The sequence below is a fragment of the Xenopus laevis genome, chromosome 8S, assembly GCF_017654675.1.
Source record: "Xenopus laevis strain J_2021 chromosome 8S, Xenopus_laevis_v10.1, whole genome shotgun sequence".
In the NCBI taxonomy this organism is placed as follows: Eukaryota; Metazoa; Chordata; class Amphibia; order Anura; family Pipidae; genus Xenopus; species Xenopus laevis.
In genome coordinates this window covers 2,106,375-2,130,564 of record NC_054386.1, presented here as the reverse complement: position 1 = coordinate 2,130,564, position 24,190 = coordinate 2,106,375, and the positions used below count along the sequence as shown (strand labels likewise).

The 24,190-nt window shown below is 41.6% G+C and overlaps 1 protein-coding gene across 2 annotated transcripts in view; it reads left to right on the top strand.

Annotated features, from left to right (window-relative positions):
* Positions 1-23,875, top strand: part of rasgrp1.S (RAS guanyl releasing protein 1 S homeolog) — a 48,209-nt gene extending 24,334 nt beyond the window's left edge. For both annotated transcript variants that reach the window (XM_041574830.1, XM_018232206.2), the window contains exons 2-17: positions 1,187-1,368; positions 5,529-5,634; positions 8,258-8,320; positions 8,567-8,698; positions 8,795-8,948; positions 11,539-11,712; positions 11,817-11,933; positions 12,200-12,475; positions 14,374-14,454; positions 16,667-16,771; positions 17,066-17,175; positions 18,878-19,022; positions 19,607-19,643; positions 19,945-20,097; positions 20,753-21,132; positions 22,514-23,875. In XM_041574830.1, coding sequence (XP_041430764.1) covers positions 1,296-1,368; positions 5,529-5,634; positions 8,258-8,320; positions 8,567-8,698; positions 8,795-8,948; positions 11,539-11,712; positions 11,817-11,933; positions 12,200-12,475; positions 14,374-14,454; positions 16,667-16,771; positions 17,066-17,175; positions 18,878-19,022; positions 19,607-19,643; positions 19,945-20,097; positions 20,753-21,132; positions 22,514-22,648 — 2,241 coding nt within the window. In that variant the 5' untranslated portion in view covers positions 1,187-1,295 and the 3' untranslated portion in view covers positions 22,649-23,875. The remainder of the gene's footprint in view (positions 1-1,186; positions 1,369-5,528; positions 5,635-8,257; positions 8,321-8,566; positions 8,699-8,794; positions 8,949-11,538; positions 11,713-11,816; positions 11,934-12,199; positions 12,476-14,373; positions 14,455-16,666; positions 16,772-17,065; positions 17,176-18,877; positions 19,023-19,606; positions 19,644-19,944; positions 20,098-20,752; positions 21,133-22,513) is intronic.
* Positions 23,876-24,190: the final 315 nt, after the last annotated feature.

Sequence of the window (24,190 nt, the reverse complement as noted above, 5' to 3'; positions counted from 1 at the left end):
CCATGGGGGCAGCCATTCAAGCACAGGATACACAGTAGATAACAGATAAGTACTATTATAGTTTATATAAACAAGCTGCTGTGTAGCCATGGGGGCAGCCATTCAAGCACAGGATACACAGTAGATAACAGATAAGTACTACTATAGTTTATATAAACAAGCTGCTGTGTAGCCATGGGGACAGCCATTCAAGCACAGGATACACAGTAGATAACAGATAAGTACTACTATAGTTTATATAAACAAGCTGCTGTGTAGCCATGGGGACAGCCATTCAAGCACAGGATACACAGTAGATAACAGATAAGTACTACTATAGTTTATATAAACAAGCTGCTGTGTAGCCATAGGGGCAGCCATCTTGTCACAGGGGGTCACCATCTTGGAAAGTGTCTGTGACACTCACATGCTCAGTGGGCTCTGATTGGCTGTTGAGAAGCTAAGCTTAGGGCTCGTCACTAATTATCCAGCAGAAAATGAGCTTCCCTGGCTGTAATATAAGCTGATGCTACAGGTTTGCTGATTATTCAATTCTGATGCTAATTGCACTGGTTTCTGTGCTGCCATGTAGTAATTATGTGTATTAATTACTAATCAGCCTTATATTGTGACATTTCTATTCTATGTGTACTGTATATTGTGAGTGGCTCCCTAAGCTCAGTAAGTGACAGCAGCACAGAGCATGTGAATCAGTGAATCGGCAGAAAAAAAGATGGGGAGCTACTGGGGCATCTTTGGAGACACAGATCTTTACTGCTAAAGGGCTGTGGTTGCCTTGGGCTGGTACAGAAGCACAAAACATCATGTACAACATTTCTACCTACTTCTTTGGTTAGGCTTTAGTTCTCCTTTAAAACCAGTAAGATTTTGCACATGAGTACTGAGTACATTATGACTTGCTGCAGTGATGAAGGTTTAGGAAGATGAAGTGAATGAGTAAAGCTCCGCAATACGTTTCAACCAGGCCCGGACTGGCAATCTGTGAATTCTGGCAAATGCCAGAGGGGCTGCTGTACGGTTCCATAGAAAGTCAGTATTTAGTGGGCTGGTGGGGGGCTGTTTGGGCCTCTGTGTACTTGGAATGGCAGGGCCTATTTTGACTCCCAGTCCAGGCCTGGTTTCAACTCTGAGCTTTGTCCAGTAATGTTTCTGTGATACTCAGTCCCGCTCTTTGTTTCTTCCTCAGTCGACCCGCTCATGGCTGTTCCACTATCCCCAAACTGGCTCTGGAGCTGAAGCAGATCATCCAGTCCAACACCCACAATAAAGTGCCCCTTGTCTCTCCCTTACGGCTGATGATGCCTCTTGGAAAACTCTCTAAAGGAGCCAACTTGGATGAGCTGATACAGATTTGCATTCAGACTTTTGGTAAGTTGCTTTGATCCCTATCCTTCAGCACTTCCAATGACAACTCCCAGCATCCTCATATCCTTCAGTGCTTCCAATGACAACTCCCAGCATCCTCATATCCTTCAGTGCTTCCAATGACAACTCCCAGCATCCTCATATCCTTCAGTGCTTCCAATGACAACTCCCAGCATCCTCATATCCTTCAGTGCTTCCAATGACAACTCCCAGCATCCTCATATCCTTCAGCACTTCCAATGACAACTCCCAGCATCCTCATATCCTTCAGTGCTTCCAATGACAACTCCCAGCATCCTCATATCCTTCAGCGCTTCCAATGACAACTCCCAGCATCCTCATATCCTTCAGCGCTTCCAATGACAACTCCCAGCATCCTCATATCCTTCAGCGCTTCCAATAACAACTCCCAGCATCCTCATATCCTTCAGCGCTTCCAATGACAACTCCCAGCATCCTCATATCCTTCAGTGCTTCCAATGACAACTCCCAGCATCCTCATATCCTTCAGTGCTTCCAATGACAACTCCCAGCATCCTCATATCCTTCAGCGCTTCCAATGACAACTCCCAGCATCCTCATATCCTTCAGCGCTTCCAATGACAACTCCCAGCATCCTCATATCCTTCAGCGCTTCCAATGACAACTCCCAGCATCCTCATATCCTTCAGCGCTTCCAATGACAACTCCCAGCATCCTCATATCCTTCAGCGCTTCCAATGACAACTCCCAGCATCCTCATATCCTTCAGCGCTTCCAATGACAACTCCCAGCATCCTCATATCCTTCAGCGCTTCCAATGACAACTCCCAGCATCCTCAAGTAGATTTAGGAGCAATAAGAAGATATAGACAGTCCCCAGGTTACATACGAGATTGGGGCTGTAGGTTTGTTCTTAAGTTGGATTTGTATTTAAGTTGAAACATAGACATTTACTTATTAAATGCAGTTGAGACAGATGTTTGTCTTTATAGTATTTATTTTTACCTTTCTGTGCTCTGCAGTAGACAACACACACCTGAGGGGATTGGGGCAGTTCTTTTATTAAAGCTTAATGCTAATAAAGGCCAAGCAAACCACAGTATGTTACTGTAATATACTCTGTATGTAATTATGAGTTGTATGTAAGCAGGGCAGCCATCAGGGGGGGACAGGGGGGAGAGTTGTAGGGGGCCCCAAGGGTAAGGGGGGCCCGGCCACGCCACACTTACTTGATTAGCCGGGCCCCCCATCTTTCTGAGATCTGCTGACTTTGGGAAGGCATGGACGTTTAAGGGGCCCTGGCCACCAATTTTCTCATAATGGGGGGGGCCTTGGCCACCAATTTTTTTTTCTCATGTGGGGTCCTAGCCACCAATATTTTTTAATGGGGGGGGCCCTGGCCACAAATGTTTTTTTATGGGGGGCCCTGACCACAAATGTTTTTTATGGGGGGCCCTGACCACCAATATCTTTTTATTTTCTATTAAAGGAGAAGGAAAGCTACGGAGGTATTTTATTGCCAATAGATTAGCTGCAATAGTGCAAGATATAAGACTATATTTATTCTGTAGAATGTTTTACCATACCTGAGTAAAAAGCTCTAGAAACTCTCTGTTTGTTTAGAATAGGAGCTGCAGTATTAATGTGGTGTGACATCACTTCCTGCCTGAGCCTCTCCCTGCTCTGGGCTCAGATTACAGTAGAGAAGGGAGGGGTGGGGGGAGAGGAGCAAACTGAGCATGCTCAAGCCCAGGGCAATGAGGTTTAAGCTGAAAACAGTTAGTCTGATACAGAAGCCCATGAGTACACAATAGAAGGAAAGAAATGTGATGTTTCTTTTCACAGAGGACTCAGAGCAATATTACTTTGGGGGTTTACTGGCATATTTATATAGACCTTTCTGATAAGGCTTACTTAGTTTTAACCTTTCCTTCTCCTTTAACATGTGGGAACCCTAGCCACCAATATTTTTTTTGTTTTTTTACTGTGTGGTGGGGGGCGGACCTGTGGGGTGGGGAGGGCGGACCTGTAGGTGGGGCTTGCAGTGGGTGCAGCCCAGGGGGCCCAGGAAATTTTGTCGTATGGGGCCCTTCGATTTCTGATGGCGGTCCTGTATGTAAGTATGAGTTGTATGTAATTATGAGTTGTATGTAGTAAGTCGGGTGTATGTAACTCAAGGGGGCAGAGTTACTAAAGAGGCGAAGTGACTAACGCTGGTCGAAGATTCAGTTTTCAGGGACTTTACCGATTTACTAACGAGAGGAGGCGTCACTTCGCTAGCGAAGGAGACAGGCGTTAGCGGGGATTCGTGCTCTAACGGCAGGTGAATTTTCGCTCTGGCGAATGGACGTTACTCCGCAAATTCACTAAGATGTGGATTTTACTGAACGTTACCTCTTTCGCCAGACTTGCCGTCACCAGCTCAGACCAGGAGAAGTACATTGGAGTGAATAGATCTTCCTCAGTCTTCTGTTACTTACATCATATAGTAGGTTCGTAAATATTTTTTTGGGTAACCAGGTTCCCCCCTACATTTCCTAACATATGGAACATATGTACTTTAACTTGGCGCCTTATGCAAATTAGGCATCGCTAGCGTAACTGCGCTTTCCTTGACGAATTAACGCAAGCGCAACATCGCTACCTTTCGCCTCCCTGAGCGCAACTTCGGATTTTAGTGAATTAGCGGCACCTTGGCGAAACTACGCCTGGAGAAGTGTGGCAAAGCCTGCGCTAGCGCAACTCCGCAGGTTACTGAATTTGCCCCTTTGTGTTTCCAAGAGGTTTTGAAAATGATGGAAACCCCCGGGGGGCAATTGCTGGAAAAAGTGGGAGGAACATTGACAAAGGCAATTCTCCATTGTCTGCCGCTCCAGAGGAAATTGCAATTAAATCCTCATTAATACAACAACTTCGAATGGAAACGCAGCGGCCAATGTGCTGTAAAACTCCCAGAAGCGAAATGGAGCAAAAGCCTCGTTCATCTACTTTTCATTGACGTGATGCTCTGAGCAAGCGACAGATTATTTGCTAAAGTGCCATTTTATCTGGCAAATCCTTCTCTTTGGCTCGGCACAGACATCAATGTGGGAAAGGTGCAGAGGAGTCACAAGTCGGATGAGATTAGGGGCTTGATGGATATTTTGCAGAGGGAGGAAGAAATAGCTCGGACTTACATTAATTCTTATTGTTACCCTTTATCCTGCACCCGGCAAAGATTCTGGGAGTTGTAGCCCCACAGCATCTACAAAGTTGCCCATTCCCATACCTCCCAACATTTTGGAAGTAAAAAGAGGGACAAAAATTTTTTTTCCGCATGTAGCGCAGCAATTTTTTGACCACACCCATTTCTATGGCCACACCCCCTAATTACCATGTTTGTTTTACAAAATTTGGCAGGTTATGAAAGTTTGAAAATACTTCTTATCTAAACTGTGTTTTTGTGTCTCAAAATTGTTACAAAGTATCTTATTTGCACCTGTTAGCTGTTCTGGGCTCTCTGCTAAAAGCCAATTAAGTGAGAAACTTTGTTTCTTTTTCTGGCTGTTCAGTGCAGAGAAAAGAGGGACTTTCCAGTACAAATGAGGGACTGCGGGTTGAGCTGTCAAAAGAGGGACTGTCCCTCCGAAAAAAGGGACAGTTGGGAGGTATGCGTTCCCTGGACACTTATATTCTTGTTGCAGGGATTCCCTTGCTGCTATAAAGGTGCTGATCATAATATATAAACAAACATAATCATTCAAGTGGACCTTACATTTGCAATCCCTTCTAAAAGATGACATTTTTTCACATTTGCAACAAAAAAAAAAAAGATGCATTTAAAATAAAGCCTTATATTGTGACATTTCTATTCTATGTGTACTGTATATTGTGAGTGGCTCCCTAAGCTCAGTAAGTGACAGCAGCACAGAGCATGTGAATCAGTGAATCAGCAGAAAAGAAGATGGGGAGCTACTGGGGCATCTTTGGAGACACAGATCTTTACTGCTAAAGGGCTGTGGTTGCCTTGGGCTGGTACAGAAGCACAAAACATCATGTACAACATTTCTACCTACGTCTTTAGTTACCCTTTAGTTCTCCTTTCAGCCCGAACTGTTTCTACCTCTGCTTCATGTCACAAGCACAGGGCTGCTAATACCCTCTGTAATATTTATTTTCCTTTTTATCCCTTTTTATTCCAGATTTGGATGGCAATATGGGTCAGAACCAGGAGCTGCTGCAGATTATGCTGACAATGCACGGCTTCCTGATCCCCTCCACAGAATTGCTCCTCAAGCTCAGGACACGATATCCTTTGTTAAATGAACCGAAAAAGTCACCTTTGATTAACAGTAAAGAAATAACTGTTAGACATGCCTGCTCTCAAGATAATGTTACAGCTAATTAAAGGGATCCTGTAATCAGAAAACATGTTTTTATTTCAAAACACATCAGTTAATAGTGCTACTCCAGCAGAATTCTGCACTGAAATCCATTTCTCAAAAGAGCAAACAGATTTTTTTATATTCAATTTTAAAATCTGACATGGGGCTAGACATATTGTCAATTTCCCAGTTGCCCCCAGTCATGTGACTTGTGCCAGCACTTTAGGAGAGAAATGCTTTCTGGCAGGCTGCTGTTTTTCCTTCTCAATGTAACTGAATGTGTCTCAGTGGGACCTGGATTTTACTATTGAGTGTTGTTCTTAGATCTACCAGGCAGCTGTTATCTTGTGTTAGGGAGCTGTTATCTGGTTATCTTCCCATTGTTCTGTTGTTTGGCTGCTGGGGGGGGGGTGATATCAGTCCAACTTGCAGTACAGCAGTAAAGAGTGATGGAAGTTTATCAGAGCACAAGTCACATGACTGGGGGCAGCTGGGAAATTGACAATATGTCTAGCCCCATGTCAGATTTCAAAATTGAATATAAAAAAATCTGTTTGCCCAGGGATACTGTCATGTTTTCCCATGACAGTATCCCTTTAAGATCAAAAAACTTGTTTGGTCTCAGTTTCGTCCACTATGGACTAGTGACTGTAATCCAGTGTGTTTAATGAGAGAGGAAAGTGGTAATTTAGGAGGAGCATTTCCCACTGAAGCGCATGGCTAATGACAGTTGGCAGATGATTTACTTGCTGCTAAGACTAAAGGTGACCATAGATGCACAGATAATATTGTACAATATTTCATACAATATTTGGTGTGTGTATGGGGGGAAAAGTGGCGACCGATATTGGTCGCCTCGGCTCATTGGTCGGGCTGGACGGAAAATTTTGATTTTGAAGGGACCCAAACATGGGCCATTGTTAGTGCTGAATCATCAGATACAGGTAGAATTCTATTGTTTCTATATGTATATCTGACCATTCAGCTCTACACGTGTGTATTGAAATGAATGATCATTCTTGGAAATATCTTTTCTAAGAAAGATGGTAATTGTTACGTCTATGGCCTCCTTCTGTTTTCTATCTGACTAAACATCTCCTTGTGTGTGGCCATTGGCAAACCATTCTGAGTGGCCTACCTGACTCTGTCTGAGACTGAAAATCATCCCATCTGATCACCCCATTGGCTTGTTTTATTGTTCTGTTATGGGGAAATCTCTAGCTCTGAAATACATTATTTAGCATTTGTTCATATTATGGCACTTAGCAAGGGTAATAACATTGGGATCATATCACTGACCTTCCTATATATTTATCTTTATTCCCTATTAATAACATTGGGATCATATCACTGACCTTCCTATATATTTATCTTTATTCCCTATTAATAACATTGGGATCATATCACTGACCTTCCTATATATTTATCTTTATTCCCTATTAATAACATTGGGATCACTGACCTTCCTATATATTTATCTTTATTCCCTATTAATAACATTGGGATCACTGACCTTCCTATATATTTATCTTTATTCCCTATTAATAACATTGGGATCATATCACTGACCTTCCTATATATTTATCTTTATTCCCTATTAATAACATTGGGATCATATCACTGACCTTCCTATATATTTATCTTTATTCCCTATTAATAACATTGGGATCACTGACCTTCCTATATATTTATCTTTATTCCCTATTAATAACATTGGGATCACTGACCTTCCTATATATTTATCTTTATTCCCTATTAATAACATTGGGATCACTGACCTTCCTATATATTTATCTTTATTCCCTATTAATAACATTGGGCATATCACTGACCTTCCTATATATTTATCTTTATTCCCTATTAATAACATTGGTATCACTGACCTTCCTATATATTTATCTTTATTCCCTGTTAATAACATTGGGATCACTGACCTTCCTATATATTTATCTTTATTCCCTATTAATAACATTGGGATCACTGACCTTCCTATATATTTATCTTTATTCCCTATTAATAACATTGGGCATATCACTGACCTTCCTATATATTTATCTTTATTCCCTATTAATAACATTGGGATCACTGACCTTCCTATATATTTATCTTTATTCCCTATTAATAACATTGGGATCACTGACCTTCCTATATATTTATCTTTATTCCCTATTAATAACATTGGGCATATCACTGACCTTCCTATATATTTATCTTTATTCCCTATTAATAACATTGGGATCACTGACCTTCCTATATATTTATCTTTATTCCCTATTAATAACATTGGGATCACATTTGGTAAAAACTTTGAATCAAATTCGATCAATTGCGCTATTCCTCCGATTGGAACGATTTGAATTTGGCCAAATAGGGACCTATTCAATCGAAAACAGACCTATTCGACCCAAAAAAAAACTGTGACTTAATTTCGGTTGGTCTTTTTGAATTAGAATTTTGAAGTTTTTTCAATTCGCAATTCCACCCTTGATAAATATACCCCTTAATGTTGTTCCTGTTTGCTATATGATTTCCTTAATGATCCCCACATATCAGGACGCCCTGCAGAACAGATCTTTTTCCTTCTGTCTCAGGATCTGCTACTTTATAAGGTGAGTAAAACTTCCCATTGAATCATTGCCTCTTGCTTTTTGTTTCTGGCTGGACCTGTTAAAATATTTAAAGGGGAAGTATAATTTAAAGGTGCAGAAATTTGAAATGTGAATAACCCATAGTTACCAATAGGCTGGTAGCATTTACAAACATTTATTAAATGATGTATTTTATATCTACTTGGCTAAGATAGACTCTTCTTGTCCCCCCTTATTGTTCATTGGTTCTTTAAATATTGCGTTTAGATACTGGATCACAGAACTCTGGGTCATGTTCAAGATGGATACAAAACTCAGGCAGACAATGGAAGAGTTCCAGGAGCTTGTGAGGTCGCATGGGGAGGAGTTACACTGGCGCTTGATTGAAACTGCTCAGATGTGAGTGGTCAAGATGTTCCCTTCTTTTTCAAGCCAATCAGATTTCTGCTGTAACTTGCACCAACACATGGCAAACCAATATTGTTTTACTTTCAGAAACTCACGGGACTGGTCCTGTAAACTGACACAGAGAATCAAACCCAACTGCAGCAAGAAGAGGAAAGTGTCTCTGCTGTTTGACCACTTGGAGCCGCAAGAACTTGCTGAACACTTGACCTACCTGGAATTCAAAGCCTTCAGAAGAATATCTGTGAGTGTTCTGGTGCCTCCTTCTCTTTCTTCTTGAGCCTGTTGTTCAGCCTTCTCTGCCAGGTCTTCTCAAAAACAAGTGTAGCGCTATAGTAAATTGTGTGTTATTTACACCACTATTGAGCTCCACTCCCAATAAATGTGCCCCGGATGAGACCTGTAATTTTAGGGAGTGAGCCCACGCAACGGTTTGGAGGCAGGGTGCAGTGCAACTGTAACTGGATTAAGGGTATAATAATTGGGCGCCAGTGGTTCTTATAACTTAAACATGAACTGATTTATTGAACATACACAATCCTCAGTGGAGTATACAATAGAGCATGACAGGATTTGCATCACATTGAATAAGCAATACTCACAGCACCATATGGTCAATATTAGTCCCCACAGGCAAGAGGACAAGATCAGCAGCAATAAAGGTACAACCAGCTTTCAGCCTTTTCCCTAAGTGGAACCTGAGGGGAATCTATCTACCCTGTTCCTATACACTTAGTCCCTACTTCTGGGCTATTAGTACCCGGGATCTTAATCCCTCTAACTCTCCTCGTCGGAGCCTTGAGCTGCTCAGCTAAATAACCTGTCTATCTGTTACTCCTAGAGTAACCTATAATGGTGAATAGCCTATTCTTACTAGACCTGACCTGTCTAGGTTCCACAGAGCTCTACCTGCCTGTTCAGGTCAGAGCTAACACAAAATGGACCCTGAAAGCATGGCTTCAGAGCCTTTTATATCCCAGCACAGTGCCATCTGCTGGTCACTGTGAGAAACAGTAAGAGCAAACAGTACCCCTCCCAACTGTATTTTAGGACCCAGTTAGGTGTCTGTAACATGGAGGGACTGCCTGACAATAATACTAGGGGTGGCTATTTTACACATCCCTACACAAGCATTTTTGGGTGGCGGGATAACCATTAAAGGGATTGCAGTTGAGCAAAGTTTGAGCTTTCCCTTCATTCAAAGAGCCTATTATTTCATAATATCTATAGTTCAACCTATTAGTCAACAAAAAGGATTTATGAAATATCTATTTACATGGGTGGCACCTTAGCCTACTGCTGTTTCTCAATAATAGGTGTCCATATATTATATATACAGATAAAAGGTTTCTTCATGATGGGTGGGTCTGTGGAACCTGCATGTAGCCAATAAGAATTAATGAACCTAATAGGTTTTACACAGATTATACACAATAACCTATTATTATATTGCCTTTACTATTATGGCAAAACCTTAGCAGGACCTTCACCTCATCAATAAATGAAGGGCGACTGGGTCAAGGTCCAAACCTTTCTGGATGTTAGGGAGCCCTTATTATCTTATAAAAAAGGATACATAAATGGGAATAACTGTTTATTATTATATTATAATATCATACCCTCCCATCAGTCCTGACAGTTTTTTCCAAATAACAATGCCCTTATCATGTACTTGTGGTGGGGGTAAAGTTGCATTATTATCCAGAGATCATTTATTAGCTCAATCCCCCCTTATCTGCTATAGAAATAAAATGCAATGAATCATTTTGGGCTAATGGCATGTGTAGAATTGAGTGGGAGCCAGAGTTTTTAGCTTCTTAATAATGATAATAATAATAAAGGTGCCAAAGTGATATCTTCCATTGTGTGGCCACTTCACAGTTATAATAAACTTTATGTAATATAATCTTTGTTTCATTCTTTCAGCTGGTAGTTTATCAATAGATAACCCAAAACGTTTCTGCCTGTTTCTTTCCACTCTCGGTGTATACAGCAATTTCCGCCAGCATTCTACATGTTTATATGTGACAGTTAGGGGCCGATTCACTAAATTCGAGTGAAGTAAAAAAAACTTTGAATTTCGAAGTGTTTTTTGGGCTACTTCGGCCATCAAATGGGCTACTACGACCTTCAACTAAGACTACGACTTCAAATTGAAGGAACTAAAAATCGTTCGACTATTCGACAATTCGATAGTCGAAGTACTGTCTCTTTAAAAAAAACTTCGACCCCCTAGTTCGCCATCTAAAAGCTACCGAAGTCAATGTTAGCCTATGGGGAAGGTCCCCATAGGCTTTCCTAATTTTTTTTGATCTAAGGATATTCCTTCGATCGTTGGATTAAAATCCTCCGAATCGTTCGATTCGAAGGATTTAATCGTTCGATCGAAGGAATAATCCTTCGATCGTACGATCGCAGTATTTGCGCTAAATCCTTCGACTTCGATATTCGAAGTCGAAGGATTTCAACTCCTAGTCGAATATCGAGGGTTAATTAACCCTCGATATTCGACCCTTAGTGAATCAGCCCCTTAGTGAATACTTGCACAGATAAGGATCACTGGAACATATCCTGAGCTCTTCCTGTAGACCTAGAGCAAAAAGATGTCAGTAAAACAGGCCGTTGTTAGTTCACTATAGTTAGTTCACTATACGGAAGTCACCGCTACAAAATATTCATACTATTTTAATGGCAGTCCCTGCATGGGAAATTTTTTTATGTCACTATGGTCAACAATCTTAAACTCAATCAACGCAACAGCTTTATTTTTGCCATATAAAAGACATGTTTTGCCTGAGAATTGTTTTATGCCTCACTGTTATTCCTGCCCCCAGTTTTCAGATTATCATAACTACATTGTAAATGGCTGTGTGAAGGACAATCCAATCATGGAACGCTCCATTGCTCTGTGCAATGGCATCTCCCAGTGGGTCCAACTGATGGTTCTGAGCCGTCCAACTCCCCAGCTCCGAGCCGAGGTGCTGACAAAGTTCATCCATGTAGCCCAGGTAAAGTGCTGTTATCGATAGGACTCTTTTGCCCACTGTTGTGATGATGGCCCTCCAGATGGAAAGAGTGCAGCTCAACATGTATTGTTTTGCTTTTAATGCAGAAACTGCATCAGCTTCAGAATTTCAACACCTTAATGGCCTTAATTGGGGGCCTTTGCCACAGCTCCATCTCCAGGCTCAAGGATACAAGTTCACACGTGTCCCCTGATGTCAACAAGGTAACGTAACAACCAATTTCATCTATAAATATTGAGCCTAAAAGCTGGTTTAAGGGCAAGTAGACTTTCCTCCATCTTAAATGCTCAGTCTGTGATGAAAAATAGAATTTCCTTTAATGTGATAGAAAAAAACTTTCTCCTTATATAAAATCAATGAAATGAATCGTGGAACACTTCTGTCTACTCGATAGTCCAGAACTGAGCTTTGGTGTGTTTGTATGAAGTTATTCTGGCAGTTAATGTTTGTGTTGTTTTTATCCTTTCAGGTTCTGAATGAGATGACAGAACTGCTGTCTTCCTGCAGGAATTATGACAATTATCGGAGAGTGTACAATGAGTGCACCAACTTTAAGATTCCCATCCTGGGAGTCCACCTGAAGGACCTTATTGCTCTACACGTGGCTATGCCGGACTACCTGGAAGACAGTATAATCAATGTGCCAAAGCTTCACTCTCTGTTTAATCACATTAATGAGCTCATCCAGTTGCAGAACATTGCTCTTCCATTGGAAGCAAACATGGACCTTGTACATCTACTCACAGTAAGGCCCTGAAAATCTCTACAAGGGATGGAAATAGTGTAAAGAACGTATAGATTTAATATAGATACATGTTCTCAATTTGTTATGACATATATTTTTAAAATATGTGGTGCACCCACCTGAGGCTATGGATGGGGCCTAAGTAAAGAGTGAAAGCTGTTTACTGATGAAGACATTCCTTTTAGACTAGTCTGAAAGCAAGTTGAGTGAGATGTTGAGTGAGATGTTGAGTGAGATGTTGAGTGAGACTTTGGGTAAACATTCATTTGCTGTCATTGGTGGATCATCAGCAGAGAGACCAATATAAAAATATTTTCCTATGTCTTTAAGCTGTTTATAAGCTAATTGTTATCAGGGTCCACACAGGTTAATTACTAAAGGGCTTGATTATAATAAAACAGTTTCATGCAATGCAGTCAGAGGAGACCTAGAAAAATCTGTGGCTCATACAATATGTATATGTAATAAACGTATTGCTCCTCTCTGAGCGTGCGTTCGCTGCACTTTTTTGACGCGTCTGACTTCATAGCGTTTTGGCGCAAAAGTTTGAATATTTAAAGGTACAAGGTCTTTTCATAAGTTCCTGGGTGCTTTCTTCTGAGTGTATTAGAATACATGTAAAGGGAATGCAAACCCTATAAATACTAAGAGCGGATTAATGCAGCATTGCCCGGTCCTAGGACCCAATATCCATGGGTTGACTGATCTTTTCAATGCTATTTTGAGACTCCAATAGCCCAAGAATGTATGCTGCCATCAGCTAGCTGTTTGAAAAATAATCCCAAAGCATGCTTAAAGATAAAAAAATATATGTTTATTTCACATAGTAAAAAGTCAAAAATACCCCTTATGGCACCTAACGCGTTTCATGCTTACCTAGCACTTAGTCATAGGCATCAGCTAGCTGTCATCAGAATTTGAATTGCTTCTTCTTATTCTCAAGGGAAACACACCGCTAAACAAATGCCTAAAGTGATTCCTAAACAGTGGGGTCCGGACTGCTGTAGCCATGAATCCCCAAAATACAATGGGGCTCAGTTATCAACACTGGGCAAATTTGCCCATGGGCAGTAACCCATAGCAACCAATCAAATTGTTGCATTCATTGTTCTACCTGCGGCTGCCTGAAAAAAAGTCAAGCACTGATTGGTTGCTATGGGTTACTGCCCATGGGCAAATTTGCCCAGTGTTGATAAATGAGCCCCAATGTGTCTCTCTGGATAATGGGATGACACTATCACATGATGTAAAAGCACCGTTATTGCTGTCACTATAGCTTTAAAGGAGAACTAAACCCTTAATTAAAAAAACCCTACCCACCTGCCCTACATAGTCCCTCCTCCCTGCTTCCCCCCAGCCTAGCTGTTACCCCTGGTAAATGCCCCTAACTCTTTACTTACCCCTCAGTGCAGATTCAGGGCATCGGAGTTCAGGGGCACCATCTTTGGTAGTCTTCGGGAAGAGAGCAGCGTATCGGCGCATACGCAGTTGGAACAGCCTTCGGGTTTTTGACAACTGCGCATGCGTCGAAATTGATGGAAATTGCAGAAGTGCCGGAAGAAGACCCAAAGATTACCGAAGAGAAGAAGATGAGGGGTACGTAAAGAGTTAGGGGCATTTACCAGGGGTAACAGCTAGGCTAGTGGCGGAGCAGGGAGGGGGGGTCTATGTAGGGTGGGGGTAGGGTTTTTTAATTAAGGGTTTAGTTCTCCTTTAAGGGAACTTTTCAGGCAGAGATATATCCACTGTTGGTTTTCTCACCTTGCTCCTGTACATCTTGCAGTAGATCACAAGTATCTGATGATACTGCAGCAATTGAATTTAAATATTCATCATCATTTCCACATTCTGTAGAAATATTCTCCAATGCGTTTTTTTTTTGGTTTTTTTTTTTGCAGCTCTCCCTCGATTTATATTATACTGAAGATGAAATGTATGAGCTGTCATACGCACGAGAGCCAAGGAATCACCGGGCACCGGTAGGAGATCTTATTTTTGTTTGAATACATTATTTTCATATTGAGCCACTGGTTAGGAAAGAAACGAACATCTACTAAACACTATGGGGCGACTCATTTTAACCAATTTCTATTTTGTGATTAACTTGGAATGGATGAAACCAAAAAGACTTGAGTATAATAAGGTAGGCAGTGGTCTGTGCTTAAGAACCAAACCAAGATAGTGGGTTCCTTCAAAAAAGTGTTCAGGCAGCAATTAAAAAAATACAAAAGTTTATTAGGCCATGTCCTATTATGTCCTAATAAACTTTTGTATTTTTTGTTTTAATTGCTGCCTGAACACTTTTTTGGAGGAACTCCCAGTCTTGGTTTGGTTCTCATGTATATGCACCCTTGGACTGGGGTGAACTGTGAGTATGTCCCCCTAACTCATATTTCTTTTTGAAATTATATTGACTGTAGTAGTGCTTATATTGGTTGGATGCACCATATTTTCCTTGAAGTCTCAGTGTCTCTACCATAGTAGAAGTGAACAACCAAAATGTCACATCACAGGGACAGAGCAAGGAAACAAGTCTCCCCTAAAGACCAAGTTAAAGTTAAAAACCAATATTGCAGTTGGCAAGCATTTCCCGCCAAGTTGGGCCACCTACCCCATTGTGCCCTAAGCAGCCACCAACCCCTAGTTCCGACCCTTGTGTTTGCTGTAATGTTAGTGTTTGTTTTCCGTAGCACCTGGGTCCCTATTCCATAAAAACAGACCCAGACCATTATTCCTTCTCTACCAAACTTTACAACGGCATTAAAGGGATACTGTCATGGGAATTTTTTTTTTTTTCAAAATGCATCAGTTAATAGTGCTGCTCCAGCAGAATTCTGCACTGAAATCCATTTCTCAAAAGAGCAAACAGATTTTTTTTTATTTTTAATTTTGAAATCTGACATGGGGCTAGACATATTGTCAGTTTCCCAGCTGCCCCAAGTCATGTGACTTGTGCTCTGATAAACTTCAATCACTCTTTACTGCTGTACTGCAAGTTGGAGTGATATCACCCCCTCCCTTTCCCCCCAGCAGCCTAACAACAGAACAATGGGAAGGTAACCAGATAGCAGCTCCCTAACACAAGATAACAGCTGCCTGGTAGATCTAAGAACAACACTCAATAGTAAAATCCAGGTCCCACTGAGACACATTCAGTTACATTGAGAAGGAAAAACAGCAGCCTGCCAGAAAGCATTTCTCTCCTAAAGTGCAGGCACAAGTCACATGACCAGGAGCTCTGCTGCATTGCATCTTAGTGTCAGATTTTTTTTAAGGGGTTGTTATTTGACTATTGCACAGTGTGTGGGGGGTAATGGCAGGCAGTTTAAGGGGGCTTTTGGTATGGGGGGGTTTAGTTCTCCTTTAAATTTGGAGTATTAAATATGGAGAAAGATAACTACTGCATACAAGCATAAGAACCTTATCCCATCTGTGAAACAGGGTTTGGGTCTGTTTTGCTGCATCTGGGCCTGGATGGCTTGACATCATTGATGGAACAATGAATTCTGGATCATATCAGAGAACTAAACTAATAAATCTCAAGAGACAGTGGGTCATGCAGCAAGACCAGCAAAGTGGTGCGAAGCTGACACTGGCGAAAATTTGCCCGTTAGTGAATCTTCCCCACAGTCTCCTTATGTTTTGAGATGATAATAATTGAAGAAACGTGACAAAGGATAATGTCCCTGACTGGTTTGCACCAGGTGTCTTTACATGCGTCACCAGTTTGCCAAATACTGGAAAATTATATATCAAATCCACAGGTTTTGTTGATACTCGAGTATAAGCTGAGTTTTTTAGCCCCCAAAATGTGCTGAAAAACGCTACCTCGGCTTATACTCGGGTCAAGCGCAAAAACGGTTCCCAGCGTCTAAGAATAGTCGCCGGCATCCAAGAATAGTCTCCAAGAATATTCGCCGGCGTCCAAGAATGGTCGCCGGCATCCAAAAACGAGACGCCAGCACCTCCAATGGGAGCAGAAACCCTACATTTTTTGATTGAAACTTACCAGAAGCTGCTGCATTTCTCACCCTAGGCTTATACTCGAGTCAATAAGCTTTCCCAGTTTTGGAGGTAAAATTAGGTACCTCGGCTTATACTCGGGACGGCTTATACTTGAGTATATACGGTAAATGCAACTCACAAATAGTTATATAAATATAGAAATAATTGTCATTCTCCCCCATACAGCCTTCCACGCCCTCCAAGTCTCCTGTGGTTGCAGATTGGGCATCAGGAATATCTCCAAAACCAGATCCTAAAACAATCAGCAAACATGTGCAGAGGATGGTGGATGTAAGTGCCGATCTGTATATGTTTGTGTTAAGTACCATACACTATGCACACGGTGCAAAATAAATGGCAAGTTAAGCCATTTGGTAGCCCCTATGTGGACTGGTAGTCTCCATGAGATTTTGTTTGGCAGTACATTGCATTTTATGCAACCAAAACTTGCCTCCTAACCAGGAATTCAAAAATAATTGAGGCCACTGGGAGCAACAGCCAAGGGGTTGGTGAGCAACATGTCGCTCATGGGCCACTGGTTGGGGATCACTGCTCTGGGTACTAACTTCTTTATTGTTTTTGCAGTCTGTGTTTAAGAATTATGACCTGGATCAAGATGGCTACATATCGCAGGAAGAGTTTGAGAAGATCGCGGCCAGCTTCCCTTTCTCTTTCTGTGTCATGGATAAAGACAGGTGAGCAGGAGGAGCGTCTCTTCCTTTTGGTGGGACTTTCAGTGGCATCTTGACTCTCATGCACCTCTTTCAGAATAACCATTATAACTGGGAAACCCACGCTGTGGCCCTGTAGTTTAATTACAACTCAAATCACTTCCAAGTTTATAGTTTAACAACATCTGGATGGCCACAAGTTTAGCATCTCTGTATAAGTTAATTCATTTCCAGCATTTACTTGACAATTTAACAGAAGCCAGGCAACTTGTAAAGGGCCAGAATACAATTATTTTGATTAATATTTGTAAGTATTTTATATGAAACTGTTACTGACCATTTAAGCTAAGCATATAATATACTACTGCTTTCTTATCTTGTAACCCTTTCTTTTCAATAAGGCTTATACAAAACATCTAGCAAGGAATGTGTTCCAGTGTCCTAGAAACATGTACAGCGCTACGCAATATGTTGGCGCTATATAAATATATGTTGTTAATAATAATAATAATAATGTACTACCGTATATACTCGAGTATAAGCCGTCCCGAGTATAAGCCGAGGTACCTAATTTTACTTCCAAAACTGGGAAAGCTTATTGACTCGAGTATAAGCCTAGGGTGAGAAATGCAGCAGCTTCTGGTAAATTTCAATCAAAAAATTTAAGGTTTCGGCTCCTATTGGAGGCGACCATTCTTGGACGCCAGCGAATATTCTTGGAGACTATTCTTGGACACCGGCCACTATTCTTGGGCGCCGGCAACTGTTTTTGGGCTTGACCCGAGTATAAGCCGAGGTAGCATTTTTCAGAATATTTTGGGGGCAGAAAAACTCGGCTTATACTCGAGTATATACGGTAATCTCATTGGGAGTAAAGAGCCAAAAAACAGAGGCACCCAAAGCAGAAGTAGCTGCTTAGTTTTCATAGTCTATTAGTCTTGGATTTGAAATCTCAGAGTTCATGTTAGAGGCGCATGAAATTAAAGGAATTCTTTCATGATTTAATGATGTGGTTTTTATTTCTAAATGACACTGTTTACACTGCAAATAATTCACTGTACAATATAAAATGTCATTCCTGAAGCAGCAAGTGTATTTAGTTGTAATATTGGTGTGTAGGTGCATCTCAGCTCATTTTGCCTGGTCATGTGATTTCAGAAAGAGCCAGCACTTTAGGATGGAACTGCTTTCTGGCAGCCTGTTGTTTCTCCTACTCAATGTAACTGAATGGGTCTGAGTGGGACCTGGATTTTACTATTGAGTGCTGTTCTTAGATCTTCCAGGCAGCTGTTATCTTGTGTTAGGGAGCTGCTATCTGGTTACCTTCCCATTGTTCTGTTGTTTGGCTGCTGGGGGGGGAAAGGGAGGGGGTGATATCACTCCAACTTGCAGTACAGCAGTAAAGAGTGATTGAAGTTTATCAGAGCACAAGTCACATTACTTGGGGCAGCTGGGAAATTGACAATATGTCTAGCCCCATGTCAGATTTCAAAATTGAATATAAAAAAATCTGTTTGCTCTTTTGAGAAATGGATTTCAGAGCAGAATTCTGCTGGAGCAGCACTATTAACTGATGCGTTATGAAAAGCAGTATCCCTTTAAGTGTTAAATAAGCAGCATTGGCCAAAAGGTGGTATAAAGGTTTTGTTTGAAATGGACTGATCCTGGGGAGGTACAATATGGAGATTCCATCTCTCTTGATCATTTCATGTTCCACTCTTTATAGGGAAGGACTAATCAGCAGGCAGGAGATAACCGCTTACTTCATGCGAGCCAGCTCCATTTGTTCAAAGCTTGGCCTGGGATTCCTCCATAGTTTCCGGGAGACAACCTATATGCGCCCTACTTTCTGTGATAACTGCGCGGGATTTGTGAGTATGCGCTTCACAGGCACAATTTGTGTAGGGTGTATGTATTACCCCAAGGATATGTGACCTGCCAATCACCTGCTGAGCCACATCACAACTCCAGTGGGTCACAGGACTTCCATTAATACACTAGCCCAGCAGCGACACATCCCACAGTGAAAAACCATTGGACTTTGTCTTTGCTTATTCTAGTTTGATTCATCATGAGCTCTGCAGGTCTAAGTTTAAGTAGAAATTTGTTCTCACCACTCATTTTTAAACCATTTATCAGGGGTGCAATAAGGATTCGGACACAACATTCATAGAGACAAATAGAGGTTCAGTGCACAAATCCCATCAACAATGTTCCAACATTTAGTGGAAAGTGTTCCCTTAAAAGCAGAGGCTGTTGGAGCAGCAAAGGGAGGACTATCATCATTATATCCTTGTTTTAGGAATGAGATTTCGGACCGGCAGGTGTTTTTCATACGTTCGGAATGTAAAGAAAGGCACATCAATGCAAACTGCTGTTTATATCAAGTCTTACTGCTGCATGGACTTTGGATATGGCAGGACAATAAATTAACTCTTTTATTCTTTTTTTTCAGTTGTGGGGAGTGATCAAGCAAGGTTACAGGTGCAAAGGTAAGTGTTTTTTAGCTAATTATACTATGCGTTGGATACTCGCTCTTAAATATATAACTTTGTATACAAAAGATCATCCCTTATATTGTACGGCTCTACGGCATATGTTTTGCTTTGTCCGTATGTGTTTACTTATAGTTATATCTATGCTGTATACACAAAAACAACTGTAAAACACACAGAATCTCTTCTAAAGGCTCATTCAGTATTTGCATAGGGCCATCCATTATGTTGTATGGCAGTTAAACAGTATGAGGAGCAACCAGAGGTGTTGATCTAAACTGTTCCCTCTGTTCTACAGACTGTGGAATGAATTGCCATAAGCAATGTAAAGAACTGGTGGTGTTTGAATGTAAGAAGAGGTCAAAGTGCTCCATGGGAGAGAATAATTCTTCTTCTTCTGACGCTGGACAGTCGGGAGTCCTTCCAGCAGGAGGCAAAGGGCAAACAAATGGTGAGAAGTCTTGTTTTACTCTATATATGAAGGGTATGGACAGAGCTGGGGTATATTTCTATTGGCCAGGATAAAAAAAATTGTCTCAAATTGTATTTTGGTTTAGCTAATGACGACTAGGATCCTCACGACACAAGGGAATGAACCAACATGTGTTCACTGTAATCACAAATAACATTGCTATGAAGAGTAACAAGCCCAAAACCCATCTAGAACCCTGATAGGAACTTACATGAAATGAACAATTGCAGCAGCACTCTTATCCTTGATCAAACTTTTTTATTCGTGCAACAACGGCAACGTTTCAGGCTATACCAGCCCTTTATCAAGTCATTGATTGGCTTGATAAAGGGCTGGTATAGCCCCGAAACGTTGCACGAATAAAAAAGTTTGATCAAGGATCGGAGTGCTGCTGGAATTGTTGAGAGAGAACCTGTGCAGAGAGGAGTACACCCGAGGCTTCAAACAGCAAGAAGTGTGAGTTTGGCACTTTACTTTGACATTGTACCTAACAGGAACTTACAATACAAGTAAAAGAAAAAAAATAATGACCCGTAAGCTTTCATTCCTTTTGATGCAATTTATTTTAGTAGAAGGATTTGCAATGGCAAAATGTCTTGACACTACCATCGGAATTTCCTCATGTTCCTTGCAGACTGCTCAGGAGCAGATGAAGGACCATATTCCTATCCTAATGGAGATGATGTTGACAACCACACAGAGGTCAGTAAGGATCGGACAATTATGCTTATGGGGAGCTCAACACAGAAGATCTCAGTACGACTACAGCCGGCTGTGAAACACCGAGCAACACAAACGGAGACACAAAGCCTGTGCCTACAAGTTCCTTCCCCACAGCGCAGCAGGACCCCAGACCTAACCTCCCATCTCCCTAAAAGCCCCATGCCTTCCCCCTGTCCTAGTCCAGTTTTCACCCGAAAGAAGGCTTATGCCAAGTGGGAAAACAAGGACTCCATCCGCAAAGCAAGGGCAGAACTGAGGGGACGCAAAACTGGTTTACACGAGCTGGAGAAGGTAAACTGTCAGCTTACAATGTTGCATGAGTTGAGGTTGTGTCCCTATGAGCAGTGGAAGGACTGTACAAGTGAAGAGAAAAAAGCTGGGTTGTTGGAAGATCTGATAAATGTGGGATATGACTTTTTAAAAGAACACATCCAAGCATAGGGTTGTGGAGGGGGGATCCCTCATAGTTCTTTTTAGATAAATGAGCTCTCTTATCCTAACAATGTTCTCACTGGCCCAACTAACTGACTCATAATGCCTCATAATCATCATGACTCACAGAAAACAAAAGAAATAGCTGCCAGTTATTGCAAAGGGGACTCATATAATCATATTAATTATATAAATCACTGGATGGCTCCTAAGTTCTTTAACAGCTATTCAACATTATGGGGCAAATTCACTAAGATTCGTAGTTGCGCCAGGCGTAACTTCGCCAGGCGTAGTTTCACCAGCGCTTCGCAAATTCACTAAAATCCGAAGTTGCGCTCAGGGGTATCGTAAGGTTGCGAAGTTGCGCTAGCGTTGATTCGCTAAGTAAAGCGAAGTTACGCTAGCGAAGGCTAATTTGCATACGGCGCCAAATTCAAATTTCAATGGAGGTATATGTATCAGCACTACAAATGGCTAGAAAAGCTTCAAATCATCAAATAAAATGTTTATTTTGTCCTACACATGTGCCCACTGTCTAGGTAAGTTGCCATGAGTCAGGAAATGTAGGGGGGGAGGAGGGGAGCCCCAAAAATTTTTTCGATCTTTTTCAGCCTATCAGCCATAATGTAGAAAACACGCCAGCGTTTTTTGGGACTTAGAAAAAATGTTGCCTTTTTTTGAAGCAATCCCTATCTACTCTATTGCGCTTCGCCTGATCTGAGGTGGCGAAGGAAGTCTAGCGTAAAAGGTAGCGTTCAGTACACTGCGCGCGTTAGTGAATTTGCGTAGTTACATCGCTAGCGAAACTTCGCCAGGCGTAAGGGTGCGAAGTAACACTAGCGAAACTACGCCAGCGTTTGTTAGTGAATTTGTGCAGTAACGAAAATGACAAACGCTAGCGTTCGGCGCTTCAGCGCTTAGTGAATTTGCCCCTATGTGTTTTGACCAATGTGATCTTCTCATTGAAAATCAGGGAAGTTATTTACCCCCCTTAAAATTCCAAAGTTTGGTCAGGGCCTAACCAGCATGACTCCAAGAACACATAGAAGGAGGAAATATGGTTTCACCCAAAATCCCACCCTAACTGACCTCCAGGATGGGCTTCAGATGTATCTAGGAGAGCAAACAGGCAGAATCCCGTTCCTATAATTGAGCCGCTCCCTCAGTTGTAAGGTAGTTCAATCCTGATTTAATTTGGTTAATGCTCTAATGCGTTATCTTCTTGTTTCCCCCATTTAAGGAAAAGGCCTTACTGAAGGAAGAAAACACAGTTCTGAAGATCCAGTTGAGGGATGCTCAGAGACGTATCGATACTCTGCAGGCAGAATTAAGAAAACATGTACTAGACAGCGACATGCAACAGAAGGGCTCCTAGAGGCAAAACCCTTACCAAGCTCATGCCACGGATCTTCAACTTGATGCTTAATAACCATTCAGTCACCAGTGAGGAGCGGATTACAAGCACAAGAAGTGTCACCTAATGATGTGTTTGTGCATCTTGTTCACAGTCTGGTAGAGAGAGATTCAAAGTATTCACACTCCTTCGCTGCTGTTTGTGTGTAGATCCATCAGGGAGAGGTGAAGTCTCTGCTCGTTATGTGTCGTTTGTAGAATAACCAGGTAACAAAACTAGATAGACACACGTGCATGTCAGTTAAGGTTTTCTACAAATTGCTGGGTTTCTTGACTTGTCTAATGGACCACACCCCAGCCTGCATATTGCATCTGTGTTATCATGCTACTAATAATGTTACAAGATCATCTCCCTTAAGCTGTAGACTGACTGGAGATGTTGAGTAAGAGGTCAAGTAACGTGTTCCTCCAATATGGCCCGTGCCAAGAGCATCAGCCTTGCTCCTCGCGTAGCTGGGCACCACATGCGGCTCCTTTATCTCACTCGGAGAATGTGGCTAATGAAAAGGGGACACGGCACACACGGCAGGGCTTGTGCACCATTGAGCCTACATCAAAAGTACACCTGCATACAGTGTATTTCTTCTATGAAACTGACAGTAGAACAAAGAATGTTCCACCATCTGACTGTGCCCCTTACTGACTTTTTATCAGGATACTGAAAGTTCTCTGTGTGGATGAATATTTAATGACAATGGTCAGATTCTCAGTCAAGTTGTTGGTTCAGAATTGTGCCATCAAACTGCTGCAGGCCAGGAAAGATGGAGCTGTCATTTATATACATATGTTCATCATCTCTATGTGTATCCTCAGTAAGGTACAGAATTATGCTTTCTTCTCTAATCCATGTTTAGTTCTCTAACCAAACATTCCGTTACTTTGTTTAAATGCTTCTTAGAGCATAACCACTGCTTACTGGGGAAGTATTTCCCTTATAGAAGTAGGTATGAGTCAACGTGGACAGAAAGCCAAGCTTGAATGCCATTGAGTAATAGCTGGGCTTCCCAAACAGCCCCTATTTTTGCTTTTCCACTGGTAGAGGAAAGGATTCTCTCACCAGTTCAAATGGTTCAACCCAATAAGAGATAAATTCTTCTTTGAGACAAGAAGGCTGTTGTTACTGTCAGTGGGACAATAATATTAAAGGGATACTGTCATGGGAAAAAAATGAATCAGTTAATAGTGCTGCTCCAGCAGAATTCTGCACTGAAATCCATTTCTCAAAAGAGCAAACAGATTTTTTTATATTCAATTTTGAAATCTGACATGGGGCTAGACATATTGTCAATTTCCCAGCTGCCCCAAGTCATGTGACTTGTGCTCTGATAAACTTCAGTCACTCTTTACTGCTGTACTGCAAGTTGGAGTGATATCACCCCCTCCCTTTCCCCCCCCAGCAGCCCAACAACAGAACAATGGGAAGGTAACCAGATAGCAGCTCCCTAACACAAGATAACAGCTGCCTGGTAGATCTAAGAACAACACTCAATAGTAAAATCCAGGT